The sequence below is a fragment of the Notolepis coatsorum genome, assembly GCF_963971535.1.
Source record: "Notolepis coatsorum genome assembly, chromosome: 4".
NCBI classification, from domain to species: domain Eukaryota; kingdom Metazoa; phylum Chordata; class Actinopteri; order Aulopiformes; family Paralepididae; genus Notolepis; species Notolepis coatsorum.
Genome location: NC_140168.1, coordinates 178,629,539 through 178,649,105, shown reverse-complemented (window position 1 = coordinate 178,649,105; position 19,567 = coordinate 178,629,539). Strand labels below are relative to the sequence as shown.

Here is a 19,567-nt window from a genome sequence, read left to right as displayed (position 1 = left end):
ATCTCCAAAGTTACAGCATTGACTTTGACAGCACTAATTATTTTAAAATATTTACTGGAATGTTAGATTTCCTTTTATAATGTGAATTTGTATTCATTTAAAATGTTTGTGTTTAGTTTTATTTTAATTTGTATTTTTAGTTGTACATTTGTATTGTATTTGTTTTGTCCAGGACCCCAGGAAGACTAGAGGCTCTTTCATGCGTCTCTAATGGGGATCCTTTAATAAACATAAACCTAAACATAGGCATGGTAGATTCTTTAGTAGCAGACTGCATAATAGAAAAAGACGTACGAAGGTTAGTCGTTTTTGTTTGTTTGTTTCTCTCCAGATATATGACACTATGTGTGTATGTGTCTATCCTCTCACCATGCACATCTGGGGGTCAGGGACCTTAACGATGTCGCAGCTGGTGAGGACGGGCGACGCCTCATCTCCGTCCTGAAAGGGGGGGGGGGGGGGGGGTTAAGAGACAGTGCACCAATCAGCAGTCACTTCACCATATGGAGTTACAGTATCCAATTAAACAGCAGCCTGATTTCACACACGTACAGTACATAAGAATATAAACAACATACACAGAAACTATCTCCAAAAAGTTTCAAAATTGTTCTAGTGTTGGAAAATATGAATTGGAAATAAGGATGCTCAATGACTATGTAACATCAACCCATCCATCTACTCATTGCACACACATCCACATGCATGCACACACTCACTTTAAACAAACACTCACCTTAACACTTTGCCGCCCAAGCACGAGTTAACTCGTGATTCGATTCCACCCGTTGAGGACCAGAGTCGAGTTAACTCGTGGCGAGTTGTTATTGTTTTATTCCATATTTATAACGCTATTAACACTTTGAGCGCCACTCACGGCTAATCTCGGGTTTACGATAGTTACGTTGAAAGCCACGTCACGGCTTTTCTCTGATTTTTTTTTTTTTTTAAGCGATCTGAAATCATATTCAAATCCAGGGGCCGCCGGCGATCAGATGTGAAAAAAGCGCCCCCTATCGTCTCCCAGATGGTAAATCACCCTTTTGGAATGGACTCAATGAAAATGGATGGGGGAAAAAAAATATTCCAGTCCACATTTTCCAGTCCACTGATGCAGCCGGAATTACCAGAGTTCATTCTGGAACCTCTGAGCCGCGGCGAGCATGGGTTATACTGTACACACGTTGGATCAATATACTTATCGATTTTTTCGAATGGTGACAGGAATTAGAATATACCATTTGGATACCATTTGATGTCAGGTAAGGAATCTATGCTATCAGTGTTAGGATAATCAGACTCGTTTTCACAGAGATATAAGGTTTTTTGTGATATGTGCTCTAGCTGTTTCACTGTAAAATCCATGAGGAAATGAAAGCAGCTATTATCAGCGTGCGGCTCGAACGTGCGTGCGTGCACATATACTATTGATCATCTAGCGTTTATTTGAAAACGATTCATAAATAGGCCGACAAATAAACGTTCTGGAATATTCCAGTAAAAGGCGATTATCATAGAATAGGTTGACTTGTTTTTCACCTGAAAACGGGTGCTTTTCAAAATGCTCTCAAACGGAAATGAAGCGATAAAAAACCAATCTGCCTTGACAACACTGACTGGAAAATGATTCTTTGATAAGCGACGGGCAGATTAGACACATAGCCATAATTTAAAACATAGATTAGGCGATATTAACGTTAACATTGACGCCGATGGTGGCATTCAAGGGACTAAATGTGAATGAACCCACGGCACTCAAAGTGTTAACGTCCGCGATCGACTTGCAGGACCTACCCACATATTTGATTTTCGAAACATGCAATACCGGCCAGATCCGCTTAGGGGCGACATCGCTCCACTGCAGTATCATTGAGGGCGATTAAAAAAAAATCTTTTCACTGTCTGTGGGCGTTTCATATGAGCCTCGGTTCCAAACGAAGACCCTCCATCTTTGATCCCGTTACCGAACGCATATTTCAGCCTGGAATAATGGGATTTATGATTAGCCAATGGACATATCGATCTACCAGATTCCGATGACTAATGACGAAATGCTGCCGGCGATCACATGGCCTGATGGTAGGATACTATTCCCCCAAATTACAGCTGGATTGGACATTGTTTTCAAACGTAACGTGATCGATCAGTGAAAATGGCTACTTGAACACACACTGTATTGCTAATCAATAATACTGATCGGCGTTCCCCAACGCCCCCATTTCATCCATAGATGCTCTGTAATAGTCCGGATGCTACGCAGTTTGTTTTATTTCATTTGTATATATACAGCAGAAATGGCGTTTGATATAACGTGACTAGCCTTTAGCCTATTATCTAGCTCCCCAGAAAAAAAACCGAGGCGAAAACTGCAATAAACCTTATATTCACGGCGCTATAAAATGACAACCAACCGATGGATTTTTATTTTCTTTAAGCCATTATGAAGGCACGGTTTATGCACTCAAGTGACAATGAGAATGGACAGATAGCAATACTATAAATTATATATATAGCTGTTAGAAAGTACATCGGTTTGTAAACAAACCTCTGTCCTCTGGCCTATAAATCGGCGCTACATGCTGGTCGTCTATGTGTTAACACTCACTTTAACACTAGATCATATTTATCTATTCATTAAATTTGCACTACATCCATACCTCATTTAGCATTTTGCCTTTATTTAAAAAAAAAAATTTAACCTCATTGTCTGCATTTTTACTTCATTGTACTTAGGTTGTACCTTAGTTTGTATATTGTATAGTGTTGGGACTTATTCCTCTTTTACTTACTTTTTTTTACTGTATGAAGCACATTCTCAGGGGCTCATACAGAACCAAGCATTTTACTGTAATGTACATGTACTTTATACGTAACAAATAAAAGCTTGAAACTTGGATATGGATTTTTTTACATTTTGTAACGTGTTCAATAAAAACTAAAACACAAAAGATGAAATTCTACCCAAGACGGACCGTCGATTACATGAAGAAACCCTTCTGCTCCCACCGCGACACACCTACTCATCACCTACCTGCTCATAATACACAATGCTGTACTCGTCACCTACCTGCTCATAATACACAATGCTGTGTACTCCTCACCTACCTGCTCATAATACACAATGCTGTACTCGTCACCTACCTGCTCATAATACACGATGCTGTGCTCCTCACCTACCTGCTCATAATACACGATGCTGTGCTCCTCACCTACCTGCTCATAATACACAATGCTGTGTACTCACCTACCTGCTCATAATACACAATGCTGTGTACTCCTCACCTACCTGCTCATAATACACAATGCTGTGTACTCACCTACCTGCTCATAATACACGATGCTGTACTCCTCACCTACCCGCTCATAATACACAATGCTGTGTACTCCTCACCTACCTGCTCATAATACACAATGCTGTGTACTCCTCACCTACCTGCTCATAATACACAATGCTGTGTACTCACCTACCTGCTCATAATACACGATGCTGTGTACTCATCACCTACCTGCTCATAATACACGATGCTGTACTCCTCACCTACCCGCTCATAATACACAATGCTGTGTACTCATCACCTACCTGCTCATAATACACAATGCTGTACTCCTCACCTACCCGCTCATAATACACAATGCTGTGTACTCATCACCTACCTGCTCATAATACACAATGCTGTACTCCTCACCTACCTGCTCATAATACACAATGCTGTGTACTCCTCACCTACCTGCTCATAATACACGATGCTGTGCTCATCACCTACCTGCTCATAATACACGATGCTGTACTCGTCACCTACCTGCTCATAATACACGATGCTGTACTCATCACCTACCTGCTCATAATACACAATGCTGTGTACTCATCACCTACCTGCTCATAATACACAATGCTGTACTCGTCACCTACCCGCTCATAATACACGATGCTGTGCTCCTCACCTACCTGCTCATAATACACGATGCTGTGCTCGTCACCTACCTGCTCATAATACACAATGCTGTACTCATCACCTACCTGCTCATAATACACGATGCTGTGTACTCCTCACCTACCTGCTCATAATACACGATGCTGTGCTCGTCACCTACCTGCTCATAATACACGATGCTGTACTCCTTCTCGTTGGTCTTGACCCGCGGGAACTCCACCATCAGATACATGAAGTTGGAGCTGCGCTTCTCGCTCTGTGGAACAAAAGCATGGATCAACGCCAGAGCTCTCCTCAGAATCATTAGCCAACATGTACAGCCGCCGCTTCGGAAAGGTATGAGGGGGGGAGAAAGAAAAATAACCAAACGTTCCAGTCAAAGGTCCTGAGGAAATTGCAGTCGAAGGTCCTGAGAAAATTGCTCCGATCAGGCCTCCGTTCCCTTCGTTTTTGCTCAATTCCTTCTGTGTTTTGGGATCAGCGGAGGCGGTAGCCTGGCCGCGACTAATCTCATACTCATGCTCACAGGTCACTCGGATCATGCTGACCCACTTGGCTGCCCGGGCGGTTAGCTAACCGCTTTCACAAAACGCTCGATATCCTCAAAAGCGGCTATTGCACCAAATTGTCTTGTGTCCCTAAAGCCCGGCCGTGTGATATTAATCCAAACGCCATGATAACAGCAACGTGTTGCATTTTTTTTTATTAAATTTTTTACAATAAAATCAATGAAAGTAAGCACAATGTTTGTGAGTGCTTAGCTTACCCAAGTGTGACTAATAATATTACATCCATATTAGACCCTGGCTGCACAGCGTTTTTCACGAGACTTCAAGATATAAGTAGATATGGCGTACGCATGATTACTCTGACTACTATGACAACAGCCAGGAGGTTAGTATCATCTAACTGAGAAACAGCGAGTGCAAGTTGGAACAGTGTCTGACATTAGTAACTAGATAGAGATTAAACTAATATATGTCTTTACTACTATGCACTCAACACTGCAGCACCCAAGTTTCAGCACTGTTTGATGTACATTGTTACTTAGCTGATAGAGTTGTACCCCTCCTGCTGACTTGTCGTACAGAACTTGTAAGTCACTTTGGATAAAAGCGTTCAGCTAAATGACTGAATCAAATCAAATCAAATGTATTTGTATATCCCGCTTCAGGGTCCTTGATCTGAAGATATCACATGGAATAGCCCCCATGGGCTGTACAAGTCAAGAAGAAACATCACAAAATGTATATATATATATATATATATAAGAATAAAAATTAAAATAAAAAAACATAAAAAAATACCATCAAATCCAAATATGCAACACTCCCAGACTTTCCCCGTGGAGGATAGAAACCTCTGATGGGCTGTTCAATGGGTTTAGAACCAGCAGAGGGGTTTAGAACCAGCAGAGGAGTTTGGAACCGGAACCAGCAGAGGAGTTTGGAACCAGCAGAGGAGTTTGGAACCAGCAGAGGGGAGTTTGGAACCAGCAGAGGAGTTTGGAACCAGCAGAGGAGTTTGGAACCAGCAGAGGGGAGTTTGGAACCAGCAGAGGAGTTTGGAACCAGCAGAGGAGTTTAGAACCAGCAGAGGAGTTAAGAACAAGCAGAGGAGTTTGGAACCAGCAGAGGAGTTTGGAACCAGCAGAGGAGTTTGGAACCAGCAGAGGAGTTTGGAACCAACAGGGGTTTAGAACCAGCAGGGGTTTAGAACCAACAGGGGTTTGGAACCAGCAGGGGTTTAGAACCAGCAGGGGTTTGGAACAAACAGGGGTTTGGAACCAGCAGGGGTTTAGAACCAACAGGGGTTTGGAACCAGCAGGGGTTTAGAACCAGCAGAGGGGTTTAGAACCAACAGAGGGGTTTAGAACCAACAGGGGTTTGGAACCAGCAGGGGTTTAGAACCAGCAGAGGGGTTTAGAACCAGCAGAGGGGTTTAGAACCAACAGGGGTTTGGAACCAGCAGGGGTTTAGAACCAGCAGTTCTGGACGGACTCACCTCGTTAATCATCTCTATCTCTCTGAAGGTCAGACGGTCCAGCCAATCCACCTTCACCATGTGACCCTGTCTATGGGCCTTAGTCAACTGGACGAGAGAGAGAGAGAGAGAGAGAGAGAGAGAGAGAGAGAGAGAGAGAGAGAGAGAGAGAGAGAGGGGGGGGGAGAGAGAGCAATGGAGAGAGAGCAATGGAGAGAGAGAGATGGGAGAAAGAGAGAAAGAAAGACAACAGGGAGAGATAGAGAGAGCAATGGAGAGACAAAAGGAGAGAAAGAGATAGAGTGAGCGAGAGATGTAGGTAGAAGGGTACAAAGACAGGAGAGAGGAAAGGGGTTTAGTGAAGAAGTGAGATTGAGAAATGGAACAGCAACAGATGTGTACAGATGGGTAAACTGCACCGTGGTTGATATGCAGACACTTAGGCCAATCAATGCACAGGTTTGAGTGCCAGCAGCCAATCTGGAGACTCCGATCACACACTCAGCAGCCAATCACACACTCTGGAGTTAATCCACTCAGTGGTTAGAGTGGTGGTATCAGGGCCGCCTGTAGCTGTTCCGCAACCGTTCCTACTTCCGGGGTAGGCCTGATTGGCCCCGACAGGCACGTGACCCGCCGCGGCCACGCCCCGCGGCAGCCCCAGGAGCAAGCACGCTACTGCTGGAGTTCGCTTCGCCTTTCACATCGCTGCCGTTGGCGAAAGCAGACAAATGAATGACTAATTCGGTCAGAAATAACGTAACTAATAACGTTAGTAAGCACTGCTTATATCAGGCCTGTACAGTGCGACATATATATCGCACGTGCTACAGCAACAGCGGTCTGTGCGATGAATGGATTTACTTCACTAGCACTGGTGCGATAGGGATTCGGTTCATATAGATACTCTTATTTTGAAAATCCTGTAGCGGGTCTCATTTCTGCCCACGCGCAGCTCCAGCTATAATAACTAGGATCGACAGCTAGCAACATTCAGGTGCATATGATACTCTTATTTTGAAAAAACTCCGTGACAACTCGACGAGTCATATCCGCCCTATCCGTGCTTGCAAGCAGAGCAGCGTGTTGGTGCGCACACAGCAGTGCGCCTACACGTCCCGAAATAAGTCCGTGGTGTTTTTTTTTTCTCGCAACGGGTCAAATGCATCTACATGCTTTGCACCGTCGCCATTCCTTTATGCGCACATCGCCCGAAATTAACGTTTATGTACCATTACAATCACTACAACGTTAGCAAGCTAACAAGCTAATCCTGATCAGGCAGAGCCAGCAGACACAGTGTGGAAAGGGAAATGGGGGGCACTCTCTCCCCTTCCCTGTGTGTGTGTGCGTGCGTGCGTGCGTTTGGAAAGACGATGAAGTCACTAGTCAGGACTCAGGACAGGAGTATATTATAGTAAACTGAGGATGGACAGATAATGTTGATATTCAAATATAAAAAATTTCGAGAGGAGTGGAAGTTTGAAGACAGACTAGACTACAATATGATGCGGGGGTGGTGAGTTGAAACAGTGTGTGTGAATGAATGAATGTAAACTTTATTTAACAGATTGCAGAATGGGTACAGTACAGTACGGCTCAATACACACAATTGTTAAGGGGATGCAGACCAGAGAAAGACGTTTGTCTTGTTTACATCAGGGTCCCCCATTGTGTGTGTGTGTCCCAACCGACCCCACTTCTATGTTTCAATAAATTATTTGCATTTAAAACTATTAACGCTGACTCATTCCTTCAGTCCACTAAAAATTATGCTAATATTCCTTATGTTGTTTATGATATTAATTGAAAATAGCATATGAGAGTATTACTATTATAGTAATAATAACACATGGCGATATACTAAATGACAGCCAAACATGGCACTGCAACTAAATAACACAAATACAATAGGCACATTTGTGACTGTTACAAATATAACACGTTTTATACTTGTGCTACAAGATTTTGGCCTGTGCTACAAAACTATCAACCTCTGTAGCACCAGTGCTATGTGCAAAAAAAGTTAACGTACAGCCCTGGCTTATATGCTTATTATGTCTGCGGGGTACAGTAAACGTTTCTCCCGGTACATTCTGAAGAGCACACCGCTGTATGTTGGAGAACCAGCGGTCTTCCTCACTCGAGTGAGACTAAAGCCGTGCACTGCACAGTCTCTAACAGTGTAACAGTAAGAAGCATTTTGGATAAAAGTATTCTGTACTTCTGTATGACAACAATGTATGCCTTTCAAATGTTAAATGATTAAATGATACACAGCGAAATCTACGCTCTCGCCTGTCATCCTGCTTTCGCCAACGGCAGCGATGTGAAAGGCGAAGCGAACTCCAGCAGTAGCGCGCTTGCTCCTGGGGCTGCCGCGGGGCGTGGCCGCGGCGGGTCACATGCCTGTCGGGGCCAATCAGGCCTACCCCGGAAGTAGGACCGGTTGCGGAACAGCTACAGGCATCAGGGCCATGAACAGGAAGCCTCCACCTTGGCTTGTAGTTAGTATTCACATTATGAACATAAATACCCTAAATATGAATGGTGGCCTAATATGAAAGGAACACACTAACATTATGGGACATTATGTGCTTACCGTCTTCTCCAGAGTCAGACAAGAGGATAGATATACCAATTTCGTCTCTGTGCCTAGCTTAGCACAAATGAATGAAGCGGATACGGACCACTAGCCTAGCTGTTAGTGGTCCATATCCTCTAATTAATTGTGCTAAACTAGGTTAGCTTGCAGCCAGATGGCTTTCTACTGAACGCACAGATTGGTATCTTATCTTCTTGTCTGGAGAAGACGGTAAGCGAATTTCCCATAATGTTGGCGTGTTCCTTTAAAATAATTCCTGTTATTTTCGTGCAGCAAGGGAGATATGTAAGGGATAATGTATTGCTACGAGGTCATTGTCGCAAAATAATTGACCGACACGGAGTTTAAAATACCGAGCCGCCGCGGCGAGGTTTTTAAACGTAGTGAAGGTCAATTATTTTGCGACAATGACAGAGTAAAGCTATACATTATCCCGCTTATTACATGGCTAACTTACTAACAATATACCTAATTCATTTGACAAATCGCAGTTGTTCTGTGGCTCTGTCAGCCCAAATAAAGTGATTATTATTATCGTGGGCAGCAGCCTCTGTTCTGGCTCCGCTGTGTTCTGGTCCGCTCGTCGCTCCGCCCCCTCATCGCCGGCAGCACTGAATTGCACTGAAACAGTGTGTGTCAGTGGGCTTGATTGCGAACAGCTGCGCTCTGCGGTCATTATTGAAAAATCTGCGGTCATTATCGAAAAATAATGACCGCAGTCGGGGGGCTGTTGACCAATCACAAGCAAGCATTTCGGCGAATGTGAAAACGCCATGTAATAATGGAACCTAATGTGTGCAAACGTCTCAAGCACACAAATGCCAATGCACAAAAATGTTCACAGACACACACGCACAGCATTCCAAATGCCGTCTTTTCCTCTTGTACTCACATCACTGAGTAACTCCAGGTCTGGGGCCTGGAACAGATGATGGTTTAGACAAGGCTCTCCCTCTCTCCATCTATCATACTTAACCCCCCCCCCCCCCACACACACATACACACACAAACAGCCACACGCATCTATATTCCTATACTTGTGAGGACATTCTAACGTATATTATGTACCGTATGAATATATATGTATATTCCCTAAACCTGGCCAGTACCAGTGCATACTCAGTACTAACTGGTGTTGGGATTAAAGTCCCCTACCCTACAATATACCATAACCCCAAGCTCTTCATCATTGTGAAGACTACCTACAGTATACCTAAACTCCAAACTCTTCATCATTGTGAAGAAGACTATGTACAGTATACCTAAAGCCCAAGCTCTTCATCATTGTGAAGATGATAAGTGAAATGTAGGAAGTGTCCTCAAATTGGGAGGATTGTCCCCATTCTCAAGTACACACGCACACACACTTTATCCCCCCACTAACTGACAGGGACCCCTCTCCCGGCCCCGCCCCCCTACCTTGGCCAGTCGGCCCATCTGGTCCTCAGAGAGGCTGCTGCTGGTGCGCCCCGGCGTGGTGGTCGGCTCCCCTCCGTCGCCCTCCACCCCCGGCCACACCTTCAGGTCGTGCATGCCCTGCCGGAACATCCTGAGACCAGGAGGAGTTCCGTGATGAGACATAGCTCCACGCTCGATTGATTAAAGGGGAACTATCTTATAAATTGCCTGTACCAGTATTTAGCATTGTTTTCTAGCAATGTGGGGTTGTACCAACACTGTCTATGTCTCAACTTCTCATTTTTGTGCATTCCTCCAGTTCAGATGAGACAAGGTCCTCCCCCAGTGAACTAAGCCATTCTGAATTTAGCGTATGTGACGTGTAAGAATTCTCATCTGCATACCTAACCCCTTCTGTGGTTGTAGCCACCGCCCACAATCAACAATGACCAAAACGGAGCGAGTGGAAATAATGCGGAAGCGGTTTTCCCTGTCAGACACTTGCACTTCCCCAAAAGAGAGAAAAAGAGAGAGAGAGGGAGAGAGAGAGAGGGAGAGAGAGAGAGAGGCTCATACGGAGCGATCTCTCCTCGGCCTCTCCACCTGCATTTGACACAGACTCGCAACTTGAAGCGCGCACACGCGTATTCCGATCCGTGCAATAATATTCACGGGGTATATATTGTCATTTGAAGGAGCTCAGGTAGGAGTGGGTCTGAGGCGGCAAGAAGATGCAGAGCGGAGGGGTCTTGAGGGTGTGTAGTTAGAGACCATTGACCGGAGGTAGGAGGGAGCCGTTCAAGATCAAGGACCCTGAAGCGGATTCGTGCGGCGATGGGGAGCCAGTGCAGCTCTCTAAGAAGTGGGGTAACGTGGGCTGACATTGGTAGGTTGGAGATCAGGCGGGCTGCTGCGTTCTGTATGATTTAGGGAGTGGAGATGTCGCGGTAAAGACGCAGCTACTTTTGGAGCGATATTTAGCCCGTTTCCCGGTAAGCTAGCGAGTCACTTGTGGTACCAATGGATTCCGTGCAATGCCGAGATTCATATGATGTCAATGACTTTGTGCTGGCTTAAAAACTCAGCCCGGTATGACCTTCAAAAGACAGCGATGGCGCAAGATCGGAATGACATGGGCTGCTAGCATTAGCAAGTAAGTGTAATGTTGACCAAACAACTTTCACATTCCACACCTGGCTGCTGACACAGCGCTAGTTGTGCCGTGGGTCTGGACGGCTTCGTGCTTGTTTCAAGGATCAATAATTGGCGGCCGCCAATTTTTGCCAACATTTCTTATTATATCTCGACAGTAGGCCTAATCTATAGTACTCCAAAAAAAAGGACGTTTGACACAAAAATGAAAAAGAGCAGTTGTTGTGAAGGGCCAGATTAAACCGAATATATATATTTATTTATATATATATATTTAATTGTATTTGTATATTCTCTAATATTCCCTGATATCCCTTGCATATTCCTTGTACAATATGCATTGAATATCCATTCTAGCCTACTGAACATCCCATAATAGTCTCCATTCTACTATTGGTCGAGACCTTGGTGCCAGGCTGCCATACCCCTCAGACCCAGTTCAAACGTACCGCTCCACATGTACGAACAAGTCCTAGTTCCGCGTAGGAATCTGGCTACCGCACCACTAATGGGACTATTTGTTCATAGTGCGTATATATACTGCGCTACTAAAGTAGGACTTTCTTTTCAGTCCAGTTTCTTACCCTCCAATAGAGTCACAGACGTAAAGCCTCCCCGCGACGCCACGTGTGGGAGTAAGGCCAAGTTCGCCTACCATCGGTATTGAGACATCGTGTATATTAATATTTGAATAGTCATATTTGGCACTATATCGTCGAGTTGGACGTAGTCTATTAAGCTAATAATAGTCTGTTAATATATAGTGCTTCGTGCGGTGAGAATACTACCGTAGTCAGTACCCCATCGTTTCGGGCAGAAAACTGGCTGCTTATCCAGGGTGGTTCACCCCACGTGAAGCTGCACCCGAGGAGCCCCAGAGCCGACGAGCGAGTGGACCTGTATACCGGATTATTCTACCGACGACAGCCCGCCTTCCCAGGCACGGATTATGCTTTGTACACATTGATTATTCCATGGATAAAGACCCCCGACACTGCCGTGTGTTGGAACCCCCCCCCCTGGAGAGGACGCAAGGTGAGGAGACGCTCTGCAAGACGAGGTCGCTTCACGTCTCTCCTCCGTGGACCGGATGACGCCGGCCCACAAAGAGTCCACCTGCTTTCATCTGTGGTCCAAGGATCGCCGGCGCATTGAACGGCACTACAGTGGGTTCACCTGGGATACCCTTGGCCGGATGAGGCAGTCGGATTCTACCCCCCCCCCCTTCCTACTCCTGTCGGCTTACAAGCGACCGGATTAACCCCCTCTAGTGTATCCAGTATATAATCATTAAAGTATCATTGCTGTTATTCCTTAAACTATTCCAGGTCGTATATGTACCACCTGCGCCTTTAGAGATTGGACATTCTCTATTGATATACCGACGAATACTCTTGCCATAAAAGTGCATACTATTTCCATTCATAAATGTGATTGATTTGATTAAGTGCTTGCTCTACACACCATCGCTGTGTAGAAATAAAGACCTATTTCTAATTCGTACATTTGTGTTGGATCCGTTTCATCTACGTGACAGTGTTCATCATAATATATTTATGCCGTGTACTGGGTGGCCGAATATTAAGTACAAAGGTAGTGGTAGTAAGTATCATATCTAGTAATACAGTCAGGGAATTGTACCCCTCAGTTACAGCAGTTGTTCCCGTAAGGGGCAGGAGCTAAAACAACAGCATCCAATCAAACGACAAAGTAAAATGATTGGAACAAGCGAGCTGTCTGTCAAACCCTCTAGTCTAGTGACACGCACGCTTGTTACACGCATTACAGTGGCACAGCATACACAAAGGCCTGCTGCCAACTAGGGATGGGGATTTTTAAGAAGAATCCAGATCGATTGATCGCATGCTATACTCAAGTGATCGTGTATTACTCGAAAAGGGGGGAAAAAAACTCAAAATATATATATGTTTGTTTTTTGTTTTTTTTTACTTAAAACTATGGTCGCCAAAAACGCTGTACCACGTCATTCCCCGCCATGCTCATTCTGCCAAAGACGCCGTACCACGTCTTTGATATCAATATTTCAAAAATCTGTGATCGAAATCATATTTCTCCCCCGGAGACTTGAGATCTACTGTTGATCCCCTCTCAACTCTCCAACGGTTCAAGAGCGCCATCTGGTGGCCGATCGGCGGATCGCCCAGAGCGGAAACAGGAAATGGAAGCTGGTGCTCATTCAAATTCGGTCCGATCACTCGCTAATAGTCCCAGGACTCGAGCTAGACACAACGGATAGCAATCAGTTACCAATAACTCGATAAACAACATGATTTGGACGTATATACTATTATACAACCTGGAAATGGATCGCATATTTCTACATCCCATAATAGGAATATTTCTGCTCCACGCTCATCGCCCAACGCTATGAGGAAGCTACGGTAAGATTCAGCGTTATTTTTTAACGTGTTCGATACTAATGGCTCTAATGATCATATCACCCACACTAGATGAATCATCTAACGTTGGCCACGGAATTATAAACGACCCCCCCCCATCCGGTCAACATCAGATGATCAGTAGTAACTTCTAGAAGCACGTCCATTTGAAATTCTTTATCTCGCGCAGATTCCTATCAAACTGTATTTGATCATCAATATAATGCATTTGGGGCTATAAATCACGTTCTGGAGAAAGCTGCAGAAAACGATAAAAACATACTTATACTTTAGACCGTATTTTAGTATGAATATGTGAATGAAAAAGTATAACGTTGCTACACCCTGAACAATAGATACTTGATGTTGAATGGGCCATAGTAATGTCAATTTAGCAATACAATTTAAAAAGTTATAGCCCTGCAAAGGGGAACTTCTCCATAGACAAATAGAGCTGGCGGAGGATGGTATATTAAGAATATAAGCCTGGCGACCAAAGTGTTAATTTTGTTCATTCACGTATATGTTTAAGGAAACCAACAAACAGTTATAATCTTACACATACATGTGAAACAAATATGTAAAAAGAAATATATATTATATATATTTTTTCATAAAGATTAATAATTTAAGAGATTTTTCTCATAGCTACGAGTAATCGATTAATCACGCCCATCCCTACTGCCAACACATAGCTGCCTGCTAGCTAGCATGTCCTAATGCGTTCTGATTGGGAAGGGCGTTGTCAAATTTGGCTTAAGGATTTGAAAATATTCCATAGTAATAGTTCCGCCTATTGCTCCTTTAATAACAGAAGCTCAAACCGACATATAGGTAAAGAGAATTACTTTATTAAGGTTTTACTTGAAGTAGTGATAAGGATTCAAGATGGAGATAAAAGAACAACAACAACATATCACGCGGCGAAGGGAACAGCTCCCGCCTACCTCCGGTCAATGGTCTCTAACTACACACCCTCAAGACCCCTCCGCTCTACATCTTCTGGCCGCCTCAGACCCACTCCTATCAGAGCTCTGGGAGGGTCATCAAAGAGAAGCCGGCTATTCTCTGTCCTCGCTCCACAATGGTGGAACGAACTTCCCACCACAGTTAGGACAGCCGAAACCAGACCAATCTTTCGCTGTCGACTAAAAACACTTTTTCAATCAATATCTGAAATTAAAAAAAAATTATAAATTAAAAAAAAAACACTAACCTTCTTACTGTCTTATACTACCATGCACTCTACCTACTATACTAACACGTCTCTACTACTATAGTATGCACTCAACACTGCAGCACCCAAGTTTCAGCACTGTTTGATGAACATTGTTACTCAGCTATAAGAGTTGTACCCTTCCTGCTGACCTGTCGTACAGAATTTGTAAGTCGCTTTGGATAAAAGCGTTCAGCTAAATGACTGAATGTAAACAACAAGAACTTTTCCACCGCCGTGGAACAAGACTCACCCGTATTTGCCGAAGAGAGTGACAGTGGTGCCCCCCACGGGGACGGCTCGGCCGGGCCCATAGACGTCCCACACCGTGAGGGCCACCTGGGCGCTCTGGGGAAGGTCTGGGTACTTCACTGGCAACCGCAGCCACTCGTTCCAACTACAGAGGACAGGGAAGGATGGAGAAGGGGGTGGAGGAGAGAGAGAGAAGACACGATGGCAGGAGGAGACATGAGAAACGGAAGCGTTGGTGGTGTTATGTGCAACTCTGTACATACATACATCTGATGAGCACTATTACTCAGTAGTACTAATTCATATATTTTATACCCAGTTTAATCACCTGTAGGCTGTACATTGTATATTGCTGTTGCACTTTACTGTTACATTTGCAATCTGGTTGGATGCCAAACATCTTTTCATTGTACTGTACTTGTGGTGTATAATGACAATACATTTGAATCTAATATAATCTACCAATGAACATGTGATGTTGGGCTATACAAATAAACGTGACTTGACCACTGAATCTTTTGACATTAATCTATGCTAATAACTAAGGCACTGTGCTCAGGGTGTTTGGTCATTAGTTTGAGGACGGCCCGGCCTGGACAGGTTCCTTAAGTAAGCTTGCCTAAATTCACCACAGCTCAACGGATGATCACATCACAGCCAGTGTATTAGTGACGTCTCGGGACTCACTTCCAGCGCGTGCTGAAGGCCTTGTAGGAGGTGCGCACGGGCAGCGCGAGAGGCTTGCCCTCGGCGAACACCTGACAGGTCACGTAGAGGTCGGAGCAGTCCTCCTGGTAGAGGCCAGAGAAACGCAGCATGGGGTCCTGGAGGAGAGCCTTGTAGCTCTTCTGCTCGCGTTTGCCTTCCAGACTGCCCCTGGATAGAGGAGAGAAGGATACAAAATAGAATAGAATAGAAGTACTTTATTAATCCAGAGGGAAATTCAGCACCACAGATCGCTCACAATAAACATTTAGGTAGTCAAAAATAAGAACACACAGTCAAAGATATACATTCTAAAATATGTATATACATTCTAAAATATACAGTCCAAAAATATACAGTAAAATGTACAGTGAAATGTAAAATGTATGAGGGGGGGGGGGCTGGAGAGAAGGCAGAAGAGGGGGTTGAGATGTGGTGTGCGAGTCATCCCTCACACTGTGGAACTGTTTACAATATACTGTTGTGACAACATAGCCAGAAATACCAAATATGATTTAACGTCATACCATTGAAATTTTGATAGCCGCTATAATTCAGGTGGCAAGGAGCCTAACGCAATGTCACATTGCCCTAGGACTGTGTTAACTACCTGGCGAAACGCTACAGTGGACGGCTGGTTAAAAAATTATGAAGATTATTTATGTCCCCGTCAGGGGTCTCACGAGATTGGCCGTGAGACCACTGCACATGATGATGTATTGTCAACAACGGGACGATTGTGCTTCCAAATTAGAGCCCTCACCGGGGCAGATTCAGAGGTTGAGTCATGATGATGTTGCCATGCACGGGGAAGTAAACACTGGACAAACACCCCGACAGAAACTAGTTTATATGGAAAAACGCATCGCTGAAATCAAGGTGATATAAGTCAAATGTGTCACGTGGTATATAAACACCGACACCGTATGCATAATATAACTGACAGGGCATACAGATCTTCATCTCTGCACCATGATCATTGAAAATGGGGGACCCTGATGTAAACAAGACGAAAGTCTTTCTCTGGTCTGCATCCCCTTAACAATTGTGTGTATTGAGCCGTACTGTACTGTACCCATTCTGCAAGCTGTTAATGAAGTTTCACTCACAGTTTAAGTTGAACATTAATGTCCAAGTCACAGCTGTAGACATAGTTAAACTTGTCGGTGTCCATCTCCGACACCAACAAATACAAATTCTAGCACAGATCTGACGAGTAGACCATGAACTCCCCGACGGATGTGTGAGAGTATTCCGAGCGATGACAAGGCCTCGGATCAGTGCAAAAAAAGACCCTATTGTCGCCCAGCCTAGAAGTTTGTCTAGATGCCCCGAGACGACAGTCACTTTACAGGACAAGTCCGACTATCAAAAGAAGATTCTGGACGCCTCTATTTACGGTAATGATGACATTATTTGCGAGGCTAGCTGCTGTCGGGGCATGATTTGGTGCGTTTGATAGCAACACAACAAACATAACAGCCAAAAGCCTGAGCCAGGGAAAAGAAGTCGCTCCTCGCTTTGCTGCCCCTACAAACTGCATAGCCGATCATGGTTATCGTGCATTGATTTATCAAGTCTGAATAGACGAGAAAGGAAGTAAGAGAGGGGGGCGGGGCCTTTGGGTTATTTTTTTAAAAGGATAATGCACTCTGTTTTACGGCGTAATGTCATTACAGTGTTCGGGGTGCTTGAAGCCTTTTTACAACGCATCGCCGTTTCCGGGTTCCCGTTTTGCGCTCTGATTGGCCAGGTCATGTGACATGAGCGCCAATCATGGGACTGCAAGTTTCTACACTGGTTAAGCTTATGGTGCGTTCACGTCAGGTGGGAAGAAGCGGAAGAACCAGCTTCCGACTGGGAAAAGCCATTCACGTCAGCCTCCTAGTGGTAATTCCTACTAGGTCATATGGGAGTTTTTTATATACCCCGATATCTCCCACTTCGCGTCCCGAAATGCGGAAGTATCAACCATCATGGCAGCAAGCTTGACGGCGATGTCGGCAATACAAATCAAAATGATCACTTTGATCACATAATCAGAATAATGCAATCATACTGCTGTACTCTTCATATGAAAAACGAGCTATACTTGCTGCTGTTCGTCTACAGTTATTTTAAAGTAACTTGCTAACGACTTGTAGCAATAGGTTAGCAGTAGGCTAATTACAGTAGGCTAAGATCGCCATCTTGGATGTGGGCGTTTCCTCGAGTTCAACGCGTGAATGCTTCCTAGTTGTAGCAACGAGATGTCATCTGGTTCGTCCGCTTCTTCCCACCTGACGTGAACGCACCATTAGGCACTCTTTGAAGTTGGTTAAGGTTTGTCTTAGAGCATGGCGATAGAACGCCAGGTAGTTTGCAGGCTGTTCGACACGGAAATGGGCAAACACGCTATTGGGCGCACATGTCACATGACCTGGCCAATCAGAGCGCCGGAAACGCGGATGAGTTGTAAAAAGGCTACACGCGTTCAGGGTGCGTATATCCTTTCGGCAACTGGCTTGTCCTTCCGCGTTGCTCTGATTGGCCAGCGATCTACGCTAGTTTCGCCCCTATGCGCATGAGCCTGTTTTTGCATTTTGCCACCACGCCGGTAGATAATAATAATAATAATGCGAGAGCCCTCGCACACACGCAGGTTTTGCCGCCACGCCGGTAGATAATAATAATAATAATACTTAGAATAATAATACTTAGACAAACGCACGCAATTGGCACAAGTGTAAATTATGCATTCGTCACTCAGTTTTAACGTCGATGCACTTAGCTCAACTCGTTCGTCAGCTGGCTGTGGAGCCTATGGTCACAAGTTCAAATCACTCGTAGTTAAATATTTTCTTTTCTTTTTTACGTTTAATTAATTTATCATCTCTCTATATTAACGTAACTAGCTATTCATATCAATCGAAATAACATTCATCTCTCTATATTAACGTAACTAGCTATTCATATCAATTGAAATAACGTATTGTATTGTTTTCATCTCTCTATATTAACGTGATTCCATCAACACATAGGTAATATGCTCTGGTTAATGCTATTGATGTAGACTCATCAAAGTATTTTTAAATGCTTTGTCTAATAAACTAGACTAAATATAGCCTATAGAACAGATTTTTACAGCCTAATCTAAAACAGATTTTTTTTATGTGTTGATGGAATCACGTTAATATAGAGAGATGAAAACAATACAATACGTTATTTCAATTGATATGAATAGCTAGTTACGTTAATATAGAGAGATGAACATTATTTCGATTGATATGAATAGTTAGTTACGTTAATATAGAGAGATGATAAATGAATTAAATGTAAAAAAAAAAAAAAATTAACTAAGAGTGATTTGAACTTGTGACCATAGGCTCCACAGCCAGCTGACGAACGAGTTGAGCTAAGTGTGTTGATGTTAAAACTGAGTGATGAATGCATAATTTACACTTGTGCCAATTGCGTGCGTTTGTCTAAGTATTATTATTCTAAGTATTATTATTATCTACCGGCGTGGCGGCAAAACCTGCGTGTGTGCGAGGGCTCTCGCATTATTATTATTATTATCTACCGGCGTGGCGGCAAAATGCAAAAACAAAAACCTGCGTGTGTGCAAGGGCATTATCTAGGCTCATGCGCATGCGCGCGCTCATACCGGCGTAGGGGCGAAACTAGCGTAGATCGCTGGCCAATCAGAGCAACGCGGAAGGACAAGCCAGTTGCCGAAAGGATATACGTGTTTGGCGTACTGAATGTGTCTTCTTCAGTGGTCATGTTGTGTGGAGTGATAGATATTTCATTAATATAATCATTAATATCTAATATCTTCTAAGCTCTTCTATCTAGCTCCTCTGGTGAGAGCATAATCTCCCCCACTGTGCCAATGGGTCGAGTGACCAACCCAGAAATACTCTGACCTGATGACCTGTGTGAC

The 19,567-nt window shown here is 44.0% G+C and overlaps 1 protein-coding gene across 1 annotated transcript in view; it reads right to left on the bottom strand.

The window, feature by feature from the left end:
* pik3c3 (phosphatidylinositol 3-kinase, catalytic subunit type 3) overlaps positions 1-17,109 on the bottom strand; it is a 123,311-nt gene extending 106,202 nt beyond the window's left edge. Inside the window, exons 1-7 of the mRNA XM_084312477.1 lie at positions 16,752-17,109; positions 15,625-15,813; positions 14,939-15,082; positions 9,940-10,069; positions 5,937-6,023; positions 4,093-4,188; positions 370-441 (exon numbers count right to left, since the gene is read on the bottom strand). Coding sequence (XP_084168603.1) covers positions 370-441; positions 4,093-4,188; positions 5,937-6,023; positions 9,940-10,069; positions 14,939-15,082; positions 15,625-15,813; positions 16,752-16,816 — 783 coding nt within the window. The 5' untranslated portion in view covers positions 16,817-17,109. The remainder of the gene's footprint in view (positions 1-369; positions 442-4,092; positions 4,189-5,936; positions 6,024-9,939; positions 10,070-14,938; positions 15,083-15,624; positions 15,814-16,751) is intronic.
* Between the last annotated feature and the right edge of the window lie 2,458 nt (positions 17,110-19,567).